This window comes from Rana temporaria, chromosome 4, assembly GCF_905171775.1.
Source record: "Rana temporaria chromosome 4, aRanTem1.1, whole genome shotgun sequence".
Classification (NCBI taxonomy): Eukaryota; Metazoa; Chordata; class Amphibia; order Anura; family Ranidae; genus Rana; species Rana temporaria.
The window spans coordinates 206,289,230-206,306,281 of NC_053492.1; the positions used below are offsets into that span (position 1 = coordinate 206,289,230).

At 43.3% G+C, this 17,052-nt stretch overlaps 1 protein-coding gene across 4 annotated transcripts in view; it reads left to right on the top strand.

Moving 5' to 3' along the window:
• Positions 1-17,052, top strand: part of CLCN2 (chloride voltage-gated channel 2) — a 348,319-nt gene that overhangs the window by 135,671 nt on the left and 195,596 nt on the right. For all 4 annotated transcript variants that reach the window (XM_040349786.1, XM_040349785.1, XM_040349782.1 and 1 more), the window contains exons 7-8: positions 7,714-7,792; positions 11,490-11,615. In XM_040349786.1, coding sequence (XP_040205720.1) covers positions 7,714-7,792; positions 11,490-11,615 — 205 coding nt within the window. The remainder of the gene's footprint in view (positions 1-7,713; positions 7,793-11,489; positions 11,616-17,052) is intronic.

A 17,052-nucleotide genomic window follows, 5' to 3' on the forward strand; every position in this document is an offset into this window, starting at 1 on the left:
TATGTCCCTGTCATTGGGGGGGGGGAGGGAAATCACCCAGTGACCCTGCCCAGTGACATGGCCCCTTTTGTTTACTTGGCAGCTGGGGAAAGCGGCGCTGTCATTCAGCAAGTTTCAAGCAGTGGGAGTGGTCGTGTTTGTCGGGAGATGGTTTTTATTTTTTGTGTACAGGCATGCAGCTGGCATTTATTGTACTTGACAATGGATTTACTTCACGTCGGGGGACATTTTTTAATATATTTTTTTAAGAACTTTTCAAAAACTGTCTTGCTGTTGAATTTTTTTTGTTGAGTGAGTAGGGGCATACTTATTCACATAGGAGGGTCCAGGATTTAGGGGCCTCCAGGGGGAGTCTACCCCTGCACCCCCACAACCACTGAACCAGGGATGTGGGGAAGAGGCCCTTTTCCTCCTCATCATGGGGACAAAGTTCTTTACCAGGGAGCTTCCCTTTTCCCAGCTAAGCGCTCCCCTCTATTTTGAGGGCATGGGGCTGGTATGGTTGGGGGGGGGGGGGGGCGCGACTGGCTGGCTGAATGCTCAGAAAATGATCTAGTATGGATTTTGTTTACATTCTTCTCAAAGGGGAATCGATGGCCTCATCGTTGGGACGCCGAAGGGTGCCGACTCCTCAACCACCAATGTCTCATCCCTGCTGTTCATAGCGGGGGTGAGTCACTGGTTGTTATAACGCCACTAGGTACCAGCTCCTTATTAACCGATGACTAATCCCTGCTGCTGACAGTAGGAATGAGTCACTGGGTTGTTCGGATGCCGGCTCCTAACAACCTGTACAAATCGCACACAAAATTGCATAAAAAAAGACAGATGCAATTTTGATGTATTTCTATTGAAATCTACGGTCCACAAAAACGCACTGCATAACACAGGACCTTTCTTTTAAAGTTGCATTGCAGCTGCACTGCATGGATGTGAACTGACAAAAATAAAGGCTCTGGCGTAATACTCTTTTTATTAAGTTGATAAAAATCAAATTAAGTGCACTCCCAAACACTAATTTGCGCAAGGCGTATTATCTTCATAAACTCTTAGCGAGGCGCTGTGCGCTAAAGTCCTCTCACCGTCTCTGAAACTGCATTAGTGTGAACCAGGCCTTAGTGACACTTTAACTAAATATTGATTATAAATATTTTATATCTATAAAATGCAATTTCGCAGGTGGATTTCGAAAGGCAGCATCCTCACCAGCTGACTTAGTGGTTGGTTTACTAAAGGCTAATAGACTGTACAGTATTCAAGGGCAATTGCACTCATTTCCCCAGAGCTTGGTAAATGTGGTAAAGCTCTGCTGATTTTCATCATCCAACCATGTGCAAGCAAAAAAGCTGTGTTTGTTTTTTTTTGTTTTTTTCCCCCTTACATCGGTTTAGGTATTCTTTACAAAGCAAAGCTTTACCGCAATACTAAGCTCTGGGAAATAGGAGTGCAACTCCCCCTCTCACTCCTATCCTAGTTCATATGGACATATGTTGTTTTTTTAGGTAAACTGCATTAGTCAGGATTTGAACAGACATTACTGTACTCTTATTGAAAAGCCCAGCATGCTTAGCCAAAAAAGTAGTGGAAGCATCCTATTAGATATTTATAGATCTTTAGCAACCTCTAATGTTAAATTCTAAATTTTACTAATATAAAAATAAAGTAAAATATGTATGAGAAAAAATCCTACTCATAGTACAGGACAATGGAAATTAATAGACCGTGGGTTATAGGCTGCTACCTTCAGGTGATTGGAGACTGGCAAAAGCTGAGAATGCCCCCCCCCCCCCCAGGCTTTTTCCTAAAGCCCCACCCCACTTCATGAGTACTCATTTGTTTTTGTTTTTTTGGTAGTGTCCTCAGGTGATGGACCACTACTCCCCTATGGGAAAGTTTATGCTCAACCAGTTTGTTTTTTTCTTTTGGATTCTTCAACCCTGTGACGGGTGAAGCCTGGACCCATATAGGAACCAGCAACATGGAAAAGTAAGATGAGGTTCATCCTGGTTATCAGACTGATACTGTAGCTTTACAGCAAGTATGAGACTATTTGGAATACAATTTTTTAACTGTCCCCTGAATAGTATTTGCTTTGTCCAGGAAGCCAGGAATGTTTTCTCTTATCGGGTGTTTAAACTTTGAAACTCAGCTATAAAAATTCCACCGTGTTGCATACCACCAGAGATTGCACTTTTACCACCATCACTTTCACCGAGCTGCTTATAAAGTTACTCTGGCACTTTCTTCCACACTTTTGCCACATTTTTGCATCCTACCTCACTAGTAGCCCACAGGGGAATACCCTCTCTGATGGTAATGACGAAAACTAGGCACAAGCAAACTGCAGCAAAAACGAAGGCAAACACGTGCTCTTTTAGAGTCTCACAAAAACACTCAAACTGCCCTAAAGAGAGATGATGCATTCCTTGCACTGGAGCAGGGCCCCTTTTGTATCTGATTCCCTCTCCATCCCAGGCACACAACAAGCGGCTTACCTGACCAAGGAAAATTTCACTGCAACTATGACATCCTCCATCTCACTATGCCTTACTAGGTACTAAGAAACCTGTAAAGTATAACAAAAAACATGTCCCGTACATGAACACATATAATGGGCAATTTATGATCACTAAGGTACTCTTGAAAGGTTTTTCACTCCTCTGAGAAAATGTTCTGAGCTATATCCAGTAAGTAATCAACTTTCTGCTCTCTAGCCTTCCTTTCATCTAGAGCAGGGATGCCCAACCTTTTGAAGAGCGAGGGCCACTTAAGCAACTTGGTAACCAGTCGCGGGCCACATTGAGCGGAGCGGGCGGATGACCGGTCACGGCTACTCTATAGGTCCTCCGATCCGCCCAGATGGAAAGGGGACGAATTCCCTTTTGTTTTTTGGATTGGAGGTAGGCGAGCGTAAACGGACATCTGTCGCTCTGTAGAGGTGAATTAAGGGTCCTATTTGGTTGGGCTGATCATGTGAAAAGGGCCTAAAACTGCTTTCACCCTGATGTGCTGCGGTTTACCCACAACGTGGGTGCAACATAATGCACCGGTGTCTATTCTGTGGGTTAGCTTAACTTTGCCACAGACTAGCTGTAGAGAAAGCATCGGCTTATGGGGCTCTGCTCCGCAGCCGCTGTCTTCCTCTACCACCACCATTCACAACACTGATGCTGCAGTATGGCGGGTTGGCAACCTGCGATCTGGGATTGTCAACCCACCATTCCAGAGCAGGAGGTCGTGGGCCACATCAGAGGGCTCCGCGGGCCACATGTGGTTGGTCACCCCTGATCTAGAGTATTTAGGCGGGCGGTATTACCGCGCTTTCCCATTGATTTCAATGGGAAGGCGCGGTATAGGAGCGGTGAACACACCGCTCCTATACCGCGGTAAAGATGCGGCTACCAGGACTTTTGGAGCGTTCCTGCTAGCGCACCGCTTCAGTGTGAAAGCCTTCGGGCTTTCACATTGAAGACTACAGGGCATGATTTTTCATGCGGTATAGCAGCGCTATTTTTAGCGCTGTACCGCATGAAAAACGCCCCAATGTGAAAGGGGCCTTAGGGTAGCCTCATCTGAGGTTGTTATTCTGTTCCACTCAAGGCTTCTTTATTCTGTTGGCCTAGAATAAAGACATTCCTTAACTGTCTTCTTATGCTTCTCTCCTGTCTGTCTTCCTGAAGGCTGTGCTGTCAGCATAAAGTATTGTCAGTGACTCATGCAGAGGAAAGATCTCTGTGAGAAATTACCCTCTGTGCTTTGGATTGAATACACACTATAGAGGGATATGCTTTGTTAATTTTTCATGTCAGAGGTTTACAACCACTTTAAGTACTTTTTTAAGAGACAGGTTGTGACCTAATTTTTCTATTCTAGAAACCTTTGGTTTCCTTTTAGTTGTTAGAACCTTAAAGTGATTTTATATATATATATATATATATATATATATATATATATATATATATATATATATATATATATATTTATTAATATAATATTTTTTTTAAGAACAGGTTTATGCTTGCCTGCTTTGTGGCATGGATTTGTCAGGTCCCCCACAGGCGCCATGGCGCCTCCTCTTCTTGGTGTGCCACCATAGTAACTTGATTCCTATGGTGGCCCAGCTGCAGCTTCAATACCAATCCTCGCTCGTGTCCATAGACACAGACCGTGCCCTCAGCAAAGCCCATGAGAGCAGGGAAAAGGGAGAGAGCCTCTATAGACAGGCACAGTGCTGGATTGAGTGAGCACTCTGTTAAGTATAAGGGTTGGGGAATCGTACTGCTACCTAAACATTTTTTACTTTAATGCATGGAATTCAGTAAGGTAAGAAATGTTTGTTTAGGCTTTAGTACCACTTTAATTTAAGGTGTCTCACAGACCAAAACAACCATTACATCACCCTGTGTTTCCTTGGAACCTGTTTGGTTCTCTCTGCTATGCAGAAACCAGCCCTTGAACCAAACCCATTAGGGAACTCCCTGTGGATGACCTCTCCTGCAAAATAGCCTTCTTGGTGGCTATCGAGTCTGTCAGATGTGATTCTTCAGAAGGATAAAGTGGTCTTGCCTTTCCTTCCTGGTCCAAAGTACTCAAAAGAAATTGCTCTCCATTATCTGGATGCGGTCAGAGTCTGACATTCACGGCGTCTATCCAAAAAAATTACTCTGTATTGCCTTCTCTTGTAAAGGACATCCAGCTTCTAAATCCCCTATTACTAGGTGAATAATATATTTCATTGTGAGCACTTTATCTTTGAGAGCATAAGCATCTCCAGTACTTGGTTGGAATTTCTTAAGCTTTCTGATATCAAGCATCTGTTGCCCAGCTTTTAAGGCCGTCTCCTATGTTTAGTTTATACTTTCTTTATGTTCTACCAGGTGGATGTCCAGGCCTCTGCAGATGCAGCCTTAGGTGTCAAGGTTCTTTCACTTGCACTCTGTCTTTTTTCTTTTTTTTTACCCTTGCTTGTTGACATTGTTTTGTTGGGCCTGTTGACACAGTTCTGTTTGCCTTGTTGCCCACACCGCTGCTTAATTTCTTAAGGAAACCCCATGATCTATGAATATCCATCCTGTGTCCTGTACTGTATGATTAAGACTAGGAATTTTGACTTGCCTGTAAATTCCTCATCTTGGAGTACAGGACACAGGCCACCCCATATCCCCCGCCCCCTCCATATCCCACTCCCCCTCTGTATCCCCCTCTGACCTGAAAAAACTGAGGACTAATAGAGTAGAGTGGGGTTAGAGGAGCTTGCTCCGGGGGGCGTGCCCAGCAAAACTTTTGCCAGTGGAAGGTAGAAGCCTTTAGCTTAAGCTGGTTATACATGTATCAAAACTGAGGTTTAGTGGGGACTGTCGAATTTCAATCCATGTATGTAAACTGTGGCTGAAGAGAAGTCTCTTGCTCAAATTCTCCAACCACCCTTTTGGAAAATGTCTGCCTAAGGCTATAGACTGCAGCATTGATCAGTGTGCATTCTGGCAGCAGTGGAAGTCTCCCCACTGCCAGAATACAGACGCAGCAGGCAGGCTTCCCCCATCCACCTTGAATGTGTAGATGTGGAATCATGGAATCAGGTCAGTCTTCATCATTCAGCCTGCTGGTTTTACCTCCATATCTGAGCACCAGTCGCTGGATGCGTTTATGTACCCCTTTGAATCTGAAGAAGTGGAGAGGCATTTTTGAGTTCATACAATGCTGTATATACAGTACCTTTTGGTAAAAGCAATTACAACAGGGGTGTATTTAGACCCCGAATTATCTGGTGGTGGTTCTGGTGGAGGAGGATGAGCATTTTAAGCTGTTGAGATCTCTTTTGCTTTTCTTTGAACACAGACTCTTGTTTCTACTTTTTCTTACCTGTAAATGATCTTCACCATCTTCACTTTTTCAGATACAGTGTTTATTTATTAGAAAAAAATAATTATATATATATATATATATATATATATATATATATATATATATATATATATATATATATATATATATATATATATATATATATATATATATATATATATATATATATATATTATTATGTAATGTGGTGTTAATGCATTGTATGTTGTATTGCTATGAATTTAGCTTATTTTGGATAAAATCCTTGTCTGATTACACATCCAGCAGGCCAATTATTCAGTAACTGGGTCATACTACATTAGGGCCTGTTCACATCCTGAAATGTGTTCCTTTACACATTTTAGGTGCATTTCAGGTGTGGTGCAATATATGTGCATTGTAGGCATGTTTTAAGTGCATTATCATTAACCAGTTAACGCCCGCCGCATGTAAATATACGTCAACAGAATGGCACGTACAGGCATATGGGCGTACATGTACGTCCCCTGCGGCCGTCGGTAACCCGCGGGGAGCGATCCGGGACGAGGGCGCGGCTATTCGTTTCCCCAGAGCTGAAGAACGGGGAGAGCCGTATGTAAACACGGCTTCCCCGTGCTTCACTGTGGCGGCTGCATCGATCAAGTGATCCCTTTTTATAGGGAGACTCGATCGATGACGTCAGACCTACAGCCACACCCGCCTACAGTTGTAAACACACACTAGGTGAACCCTAACTCCTTCAGCGCCCCCTGTGGTTAACTCCCAAACTGCAACTGTCATTTTCACAATAAACAATGCAATTTAAATGCATTTTTTGCTGTGAAAATGACAATGGTCCCAAAAATGTGTAAAAATTGTCCGAAGTGTCCGCCATAATGTCGCAGTCAGAACAAAAACGCTGATCGCCGCCATTAGTAGTAAAAAAAAAATAATAATAAAACTATCCCCTATTTTGTAAACGCTATAAATTTTGCACAAACCAATCGATAAACGATTATTGCGATGTTTTTACCAAAAATAGGTAGAAGAATACGTATCGGCCTAAACTGAGGATATTTTTTTTTTTTTTTTTATAAAGGTTTTTGGGGGATATTTATTATAGCAAAAAGTAAAAAAATATTGCATTTTTTTCAAAATTGTCGCTCTAATTTTGTTTATAGCGCAAAAAATTAAAACCGCAGAGGTGATCAAATACCACCAAAAGAAAGCTCTATTTGTGGGGGAAAAAGGACGCCAATTTTGTTTGGGAGCCACGTCGCACGACCGCGCAATTGTCAAAGCGACGCAGTGCCGAATCGCAAAACCTAGCCTGGGCATTTAGCTGCCTAAAGGTTCGGGGCTTAAGTGGTTAAAGTCCACTGGAAGCCACATCAAAAAAGATGCAACTGGACATTTTATTTCCACCACACCTGTAATGCTCAAAATGTGTGCAGATGTGAATGAGGCCTGCCTTGAGCTGGCTACTGATGTGCAGGTATTTGTGGAAGCCATTCAGAACTTGGCTTCAGCAGTCAGAGTACTGTGAATTTGGATGACTACGAAAAGCTAAAATATGACTGGAGTTATTTCACATTATTTGTCTTAGTGCGGTTATCAAGCAAGCCTAGCATGATTAAGTGTGTCCCTGCTTTTACTTTGGGACTGCAATTTAATGTCAGTTCAGTTTGTCTGATATTTTTTTACAACTTTTTTTCTTTTAGTCACCCTGCAGTATTATGACAAGTATATGGTATCATATAACCATCTCATATGTAGTTTGGCTCTATGTAGCTCAATCTGTTGCAGTTTTCTGCTTGGCAGGGGTATGTCTGATTCTGTGCACTATGCTACGTATTTATGGCACTCTTAACAATATTTCTTATTCATTAGAATGAGTCTCGTAACATTGAGATGTTGGCAGCAGCTTGCGCTGTTGGAGTTGGATGCTGCTTTGCTGCTCCTATTGGAGGTAAGACGACTGTGTGGGAAGTAGGGACAAGAGGAATATTAAGCAATGTGAAGGATTCTTGAAGTGTGTAAGTGGTGGGTGTGTATAAACTATAAGATGTATGATCAGGAGGTTGTGTGGGAGGGCTGCTTGAAATACATGTGTGGGAGCCATCAGTTACAGTTATGTAATCATCAGTGTAACAAACCAATATATCAGGATTATGCTGTTCATTTTCTCTGTTTGCATTGAAGCATGTTCGTTTTTTAAGCATGGGCTTCTTAATGATTTTAGAGCTCAAGACTAAAAATAAAACGGGACCTTTTTTCTTTTTTTTTTTTGTGACCCAGAGCAAAAAAAAAAAAAACAGCATCTACATTAATTTGTACATATTTCAAAAGAGCTTCTTAAGTTTCCATAGCAAATGTCGCACCTAGGTTCTGGCATGTAAGTAGATGGGGCATCTTTTTAAAGTACAGGCATACCCCACATTTAAGTACACAGTGGGACCAGAGCATGTATGTAAAACGAAAATGTACTTAAAGTGAAACAATACCTTTTTTCACTTCTAGGGTGTAGTAGGGGGTCAGGGGCTGTATTTGGGGTGTCAGGAGCTGTAGTTGAGGTCTCAGGGGCTGTAGTGGGGGTGTCGGGGGCACACTGGAACAGGGCGGGCTATGCTCTCGAAGCTTCAGCTCCTTCTACTGCGGCTGAAAAATGTCTGTACAGTACTTGTAAGGCACTTTACATACACTCGGGGGTATGTCCTTACTCGCGAGTGTATGTAAAGTGAGTGTACTTAAAGCGGGGTATGCCTGTAGACAGAATTTGTACATAGTTGTAGGTGTAGGTGTTTTGAGGCGGGAAGAGTGTCTTGGGAATCTAAATACTGTGTTTTGAAGCATATACATTTTTATCCCTATATACTAGCAAAGCGTATTATAACCAGCAGTGCTCATGCTGAGCATTATCAAACACAATATCCTCAGTTTAGCATAATACTTCATGCATGACTGTCTGAGCTCATTCTAAGAAAGCTGTCTGCCTCTAGGTCAGTTGGTCTCGCATACAGGTTAGTCTGTTTTCCTTCTAGTAAATGACCAGCTTGTAGACTGCAAGAGCCTATTTTGTAAAGCCGATTTATTACTGAACTTAGATTAGTTGATATTATGGCAATGGAATGTGCATATTTTACACAGAGCTTCCTTTTGAACTATGCTAGATGGATTGTTCATGTTACTGCCACTGAGATGCTGTAAGGCCCAGTTCACATGGGTGCCAAGTCCCATATGCTCTGTTCACATGGGTGCCAAGTCCCATATGCTCTGTTCACATGGGTGCTAAGGCCCATATGCTCTGTTCACATGGGTGCTAAGGCCCATATGCTCTGTTCACATGGGTGCTAAGGCCCATATGCTCTGTTCACATGGGTGCTAAGGCCCATATGCTCTGTTCACATGGGTGCTAAGGCCCATATGCTCTGTTCACATGGGTGCTAAGGCCCATATGCTCTGTTCACATGGGTGCTAAGGCCCATATGCTCTGTTCACATGGGTGCTAAGGCCCATATGCTCTGTTCACATGGGTGCTAAGGCCCATATGCTCTGTTCACATGGGTGCTAAGGCCCATATGCTCTGAACAAACCATTTGCATGCTGTCTAGACTCCAGGTACTGCATTTGGGTAGCCTATTAAAGTTTATCAGGATGCATTGGCTGCACAGACACAAGCACTCGTCCTAATGTGACATGTCCATCTCATTAGGAAGAAAAGAAGTCGAGAGAAGTACTTGCTGTATTTTATTTATAAAATGAAATGGCACTACTTTGGCACACAACTTTTATGTCTTGCGGTCTATAAAGCTGCAATAACCAGTCTCGGTCCTCTAGACACATGTTAAAATATAGTATGCAGTTAAATGTACTTTTAATTTGATAATTTTGTTTAAACCTGCAAGTATCTTTATGAACAGAAGTCAAGAAACCCATATTTGCTTAACCACATCAGTGCACAATTCGCACCCTTCCTTTCCAGATACATTTTCAGCTTTCAGCGCTCATTTTAAATGACAATTGCGCAGTCATGCTACACTGTACCCAAATGAAATTTGTATCATGTTCACACAAATAGAGCTTTCTTTTGGTGGTATTTATTCATGACTCTGTTTTTTTTGTTTTTTTTTTGCGAAATAAGCGAAAAAAGAGCGGAAATTTGGGAAAAAAATATTTTCGTCTTTCTATTTGAAAAAAAAATCCAATAAAATCTAATTTTGTCATAAATATAAGCTAAAATGTCTTCTACTACATGGTTTTGGTAAAAAAAAAAAAAATCTGTTAAGTGTATAATAATTGGTTTGTGTGATCACGGACATATGTACACAAATGATCATGTACAGATGTGCGCAGGTGATCATGGACATATGTGTGCAAATGATTATTGGGACATGTGATTTTACTGTTACATATGTGGGGGGCAGGTGTTTTTACTATGTGGGGGACTATGTGTCCGGGTGACATAAGTGCATCAGGATCGTGCCGCTGTGCGGGAGATCGTGCGCGATCCCCCTCCTGAGGGACGTTCCGGAACGTCCACTCAGGAGAGAGAGCGCCCACCCGGCTGTATATGTGCAGTGGCCAGGTGGAAAGTAGTTAAAGGAGAAGTGTGGAATAAAACAAAAAATAAATAAAATAAAAACACATACCTACCTGCTGCTGCAAGCTGTCCCTCTCTAGCTCAAAACTCCAGAACTGACTGATTACGTGACCGCTGATTGCGCAGTTCTTGGTCTTCACTGTGCAGGGTGGTGACTGACAGTCACTTGCTCTCTACTCTGCTACTCAAGTGCTTACTGGAGCTCCAGGCAGGAGAGGGGGCAGGAGCATTTTTTGCAAGCTCTAAGCGGCACACTGAGGGGCTGAGCTAGCTGACTGTAAGGCATTTGGGTGTATTCTGACATTGTTGGGATCCTCCAGAGTCTTGAGAGACTCTGTGATGTCAGTTGATAGCAGGCTTTAACCTGCTGTCGGCTGATACTGGGGCAAGGAGGAGCACAAGCAAGTGCACTAAAAAAAACTTGCTTTCTATTTTAGCCCAGGTTCACACTGGGCTGCAGGAATGAAGTCGTGCGAGTTCAGCTGAATTTGCACAGTTTCACTCCCACTTGTCAGTCCCGATTTCGGCCTCCATTACAGAGACATCTGTGCAGGTTTCTGCCAAAATTGCAAAAAGTAGTACAGAAACTTTTTTTTGAAATCGGTGCAGCGCTGCAGCTGCGGCGTTGTACCGATTAGGACGGTGCCATTGCCGGCAAATGCTGCCGCTTGTCACAGTACAAGCCGATTCCTATGATGGAACACCGTTGCAGGCTTGCACCTGGGCTCAGCCCTGCCCCATGCTTCCTCACAGGATTTGATTGACAGCAGCAGGAGCCAATAGCTTTCATTGCTCTTACTGAGTTCATGTAAGGAGAGGAAGAGAGTAGTGCAGTGGGATTTTTTTTTTTTTCTACCGTAATGCAGGAAATGCATTAAGGTAATATGTTTTTGCTTTTTACAATAATTTATCATTAGAATGTAAATACGCAGTGTTAAATGACTCAAAAAATTCAGACTTTTGAATAGATTATTTTGTATTTTTTTAACTTATTTACTCACTCTCACTGTAGATTGTGTGTATGTTTTGGTAAGGCTGAATTTTTTTCTGTTATTTACAAATATAGGAGTCCTGTTTAGCATTGAGGTCACTTCAACGTTTTTTGCTGTGAGAAATTACTGGCGTGGTTTCTTTGCTGCTACCTTCAGCGCTTTCATATTCCGAGTCTTGGCTGTGTGGAACAAGGATGAGGGTAAGCACAGACACCATTTTTTTTTTTTTTTGTGAAAAAATTTCATTTAGAAAATATGCAGCCAGTAAAAATACAGTAGCGGTATTAACAAGGAAATACAGGTTTACATGGAAACACTTCAGATATGCATCAGTACAACTGTGGATCCTAGAATGGTCACTGTGAACAGGAGCATCATGAATCTTCTATTTTAAGATGTTCGAGGCTGAAGCAAATGCAAGACTGAAGGGCCATCACGGTATTTAGACCTAGGAAGTTGGTATACTTAAAGGGGTTGTAATGGTTAATTTTTTATTTTCGAAATGGGTTACTTTAAGCTAGTGCATTGTTGGTTCACTTACCCTTTCCTTCAATTTCCCTTCTAAATGTTTTTTTTTCTTTTGTTTTCTTCGTCTGAAATTCTCACTTCCTGTTCCTCCTCAGTAAGGTGTTCAGTAAGCTGTTCTAAATGACTTTCCATCGCTTGGATGATGGTGGAAAGCTTACTGAGGAGAAACAGGAAGTGAGAAATTCAAACAAAGAAAAAAAACATTTGGAAGGGAAATCGAAGGAAAAGGTAAGTGAACCAACAATGCACTAGCTTAAAGGAACCTATTTAGAAAATAAAATACGAACCTTTACAACCCCTTTAATCTGCAATAGGTTCCATTAGTGCTACCAAGAGTATAACAGAAACCATGTGAGTTTTAAAGAAAGGAGAAGAATGGAAAGTCCAAGTCCAAGAATAGTATAGGCCATAACCAACCACACAGAGAGGCCTAGGAAGGGGAAGAGAGCAGGAGGCAAAGGAGGAGATGGGGGAAGGGGGTGGGGCAACGGGGCTTGGTATCACCACGACCTAGGCACATATTGATCCGCCAATCCAAGATCACATGCTGCTTTGCTTCTTGGCCAGCCCTGTGAGCTTTGGTTCGCCGCGTTGGATCCTTTTTGGTGGTATTTTTTGGTGCTTGATTACCCCAATACCACCTTAATACTATTCTAAAAGGGCTGAATGCCCTATATGTTCATGGTTTACATTACTGTGCGCAGGACATCCGGGCTGGATTGCTTATGATGGTCCTTGAGGGATTTTTTTGTCCTACCTGGCGTGTCTTTCCCAGGCTCCTTAAATGCATACAACTTTTTTTGTGAGATAAAAATCGATATGCTTATTGCCTATATACAACCTTGAGGAAGGAGCTATGTATTTGTGCTGTAAAACAAAACCAGCCACTTTGTCTCCGAAACATGTCGGTTTGTGAATAAACTCCGATGTACTTTGACTTCACCTGTCAAACATTGGAGTTTGTCTTCATGTATTATGGCAATTCTAACTGCATATTCGTTTTAACGATTATGTATGTTGTGTCTAATTTTGTATTATAATAAAATATATTTTCCCTTTATCGTCTTTCAGGACAGCGCCTTGAGAGCGTGGCTCCACCCACTTGACAGGAAACACACACCTCCACCAAACTTCTTAAAAGGGAGGCTCCTTCCACTTATCAGTTTTTGTGTTTTCCCCGGCGGGAACACATGTGGGGGTTAGGAGCTCTCTAGGTACTACCTGAGAGGTCATATCTCCCTACTTCACCTGCGTTTCTTACCTCAGAGAGTCTGTTCCTCCCATTCACTGGATAGAGAGTGCCTTGTGCATGGGCTCCTTCTCCCTCATCGGTGCTCAGTGGAGCCAGGGACTGCTCCGGGATACTGCTTCTTGGCAAGGTAGACGGCGCAGACATCTTTTTTTCCGGTCCGGGCAGCCGAACGCCGCGGCCATCTTGAGAAGGTCAGTCAGGCTGCTTCCTCCGGAAGTGAGGTAACCAGAAGGGGTGGCATCCTACGAGCGGGTGCAGGGCATGGACATCATTTCGGCCAGGAAACGCTGAGGGAGGAGGGAGGAACAGGTCTGGTGCCTTGTTAGCCGATTCTGGTCCGGTGCAGTGGCGCTAGGGGAGTTCGGAACCGGCAGTTTTGCCACCTGCATCACGCTGCTGCCCCAACATGGACACAGGATCCACAAGCGAGTGGAACAGGCACTGGCACCAGCAAGGCCCAGGTAAGGGGTAGACTTAGGTTCTAGCCTCATTTACTATGGGGTCTCTCTAGCTCTCTTCTCCCTTAGGGGGGGGTGTGAGTGTTTTTTCCCCCCTGGTGGCGGGGGCTTGTTTGGGCACATGAGTATATTGGATTTCTCACTGTGCACCTGTGGAGGGAATTTTGATTGATTGGTTTTCAGGCTGACTCAAAAGGATGGTTTGTCTTTTTTTTTTTCCCTTTTCATGGCAGGCCAAGAGCTCTGATCCTGGGAATAACAAGAAATGTCCTTCATGCAAGTCTAAACTATCTGAAGGCTGGAAAAAAGCTTTATGTCAGACATGTATTACCTCATTGGTAAAGGAGGAAGCGTCTGCCACTTGCAGCGACATAATCGCATCTGTTAAAGAATTGGTTGCTACTATTCAGTCCTTTAAGTCCTCACTCACGAAACCATCCGTGAGACAGACCTCTACCTCACAATCCTTACAAGCCTCACTGTTAGTCCCGGTAGTGGACGCAGAAGAGATTCATCTGAACCAGGAAGGTCCTTCCCCCTCACATTCTCAAGAATCAGATGAGGAGGAGGATGAGCTGGAGAATATGTCTTCAAAATATAAATTGTCTTTGGATCAGGTTGATGGCCTCCTAAAAGCTATTCATGCAACTTTAGGATTGGAGGAGGAACGTAAAGAATTATCTTTACACGACAGGATGTATGCAGGACTCGGTGAGCCTAAGATACGTACCTTTCCAGTCCATACAGTAAATTCTGAAGCGATCAAGAAAGAATGGATTGATCTTGAAAAGAAACCTTCCTTTGCTAAGGCACACAAGAAAAGGTTTTCTTTTGACGAAGACCCAGCAGCTCCCTGGAATAAAGTTCCAAAACTCGATGCAGCCTTTTCTCAAGTCTCAAGATCTTCAGATCTAGCATTTGAGGACATGGGGATTCTGAAAGACCCCATGGATAAGAGGATGGATCAGCAATTAAAGAGGGCTTGACAATCCATCATAGGCGACCTTAGGCCAGCAATGGCGACTACTTGCGTCTCCAGAAATATGGAGTATTGGTTGAAGCAGCTTAAGGATCATATAATAGCTGATTCTCCAAAGCAAGAAATCCTAGACTCCTTTTCAACCCTGTCAGCAGCTGTAGCCTATCAGAATGACGGCAAGATCCGCGGCCCTTACTAATTCAGTAAGGAGGGCGATGTGGTTAAAAACCTGGCTGGGGGACACGGCATCTCAAAACAAGCTGTGTGGAGTACCCTTCCAAGGGGATTTATTGTTTGGCCCAGATTTTAGATGCAGTGCTCGACAGAACTGCAGACAAGAAGAAATCTTTTCCTGTCGAGAAGAAAAAGCAGACAGGCAAAAGGTTTTTTCGTCCTCAAAGGGCTCAAGAACAAAACAAGCCTCAAGAGGAAGAAAGGTTGGTCAGGGCAGAAGGGAAAGGTAATGTCCTTTTTCCATCCTCCTGCGGCAACCAGCAAAACACAATGACAACCGGTTGCAGGTGGGGGAAGACTTCAAAGTTTTCTCCCTTTCTTGGCAAGCATAACAGAAAATCGGTATATTCTTTCTATGCTCTCCCAAGGTTACAGAATGGAGTTCTCGGACCCTCCCCCAGAGAGGTACCTGTTGACAAATCTACCAAGACATCTAGTCAAGTCCTTAGCAATGAAGAGCCTATTGAAGGATCTGATGAACCAGGGGGTTGTAACTCAAGTACCACAGGGGGAGCTTTATCAGGGGTTTTATTCCCACGTATTCATAATAAAAAAGCCGCCCAGAAGCTTCAGACTTATTCTCAACCTGAAGCCGCTGAACAGATCAGTCCTATACAAAAAATTCTGTATGGACTCAATCTTCACAGTCAAAAATCTTTTGACAAAGGAGTGCTTTATGGCATCAATCGACCTTCGAGATTCCTATCTGCATATCCCCATAATCCGAAAAATTTCTAAGATTGGCAGTAAACCTGGGAAAGAGGTCGTGCACCTTCAATTCAAAGCCCTCCCCTTCGGCCTTTCCTCGGCTCCAAGAATATTTACAAAGGTCATGGCAGAGGCCCTCGCTCCTCTTCGCTTACAGTGGGTAGCTGTAATTCCATACCTGGACGACCTGCTCTTCTTTGCCCCCTCCAGGGAGAAATTGTTGGAGGATCTCGGAAGAGCTCGCAGTCATCTAGAGGCCTTGGGCTGGATCATAAAAAAATCAAATTTCAACCCAACCCAAGAGGCACAATTTCTAGGGTATCAGATAAGCTCAGTGGAGCAAAGAATTTTCCGCCCAGAAGACAAAAAAATAAAGATACTAAGGGTCGTAGCCTCCTTACAGACAAATCAAGAGCTATCAATCAGACAAGTAATGTCAGCTCTGGGAACTCTTACCTCATCTATGCCAGCGGTGCAGTGGGCAAGACTTCACTTCAGACCGCTTGAGAGTTTCCTCCTGAAAATATGGGATCACAGGACAGAATCTCTGGAGGCAAAGGTAAAAATCCCCACCAAAGTAAAACTATCGCTTTGGTGGTGGAGAAGTCAGAAAAAGTCAGCAGGCCTGTTATGGTCATTTCCAATAGAAAAAGTGGTAACGACAGACACCAGCCTGTAGGGATGGGGGGCACACCTGGGTCAGAACTATGCTCAGGGTGTTTGGTCCCGGTCAGAAGCAGAAAAGTCCTTCAACTGGAGAGAACTAAGGGCAGTGGCCTTAGCTTTGGATGCCTTCTCCGCAGACCATCAAGGTGCCCATGTTCAAGTCTTCTCGGACAATGCCACTACCATAGCCTACTTAAACAGGCAAGGAGGCACAAGAAGCAAAACACTTCAGCTTCTCGCCTCAGACATCCTAAACTGGGCAGAAAATCATTTGCTGTCCTTATCAGCGGTCCACTATCCAATGAGGCCACACACCTATTGGGTTTTAATGAATCTCAGGGCATTCCTGAAGATAATTTCTTGTTCATTAAGGGATACAGGATCAGAAGTACATTTTAAACACGTGGGTTACACTGCTAGCCCCATGAGAAATTGGACACTGGAAAACAAAAAAAATCTATCGGACAGTCAGGTATAACACCACACACTACTATCATGCTCCAGTTTTTTGCTAGTATCCTATTAGAATGGGTGTCTTGCCTGTTTGGAATAAGTTTATCCACTTGACATTTCCATTTTTTTGGACCTCTCCAGAAGGTTGGTTACTGAACCTACATAAGTCGGCACCAGAACCAACTCTTTCTTCCACAAGACAAACGCCAGTCTCTGCTCCTAGATCCATATTTTGAAGTTCAGGAGCTATCGAACTGTCCACTTTTTCATAAGAGTTCTGAGGTTGATGCTAATCTCATTTGTAGCAGTCCTGTTTTCCAGTTGCATTCCAGACCATTTCAACCCAACATTCTGGCTGT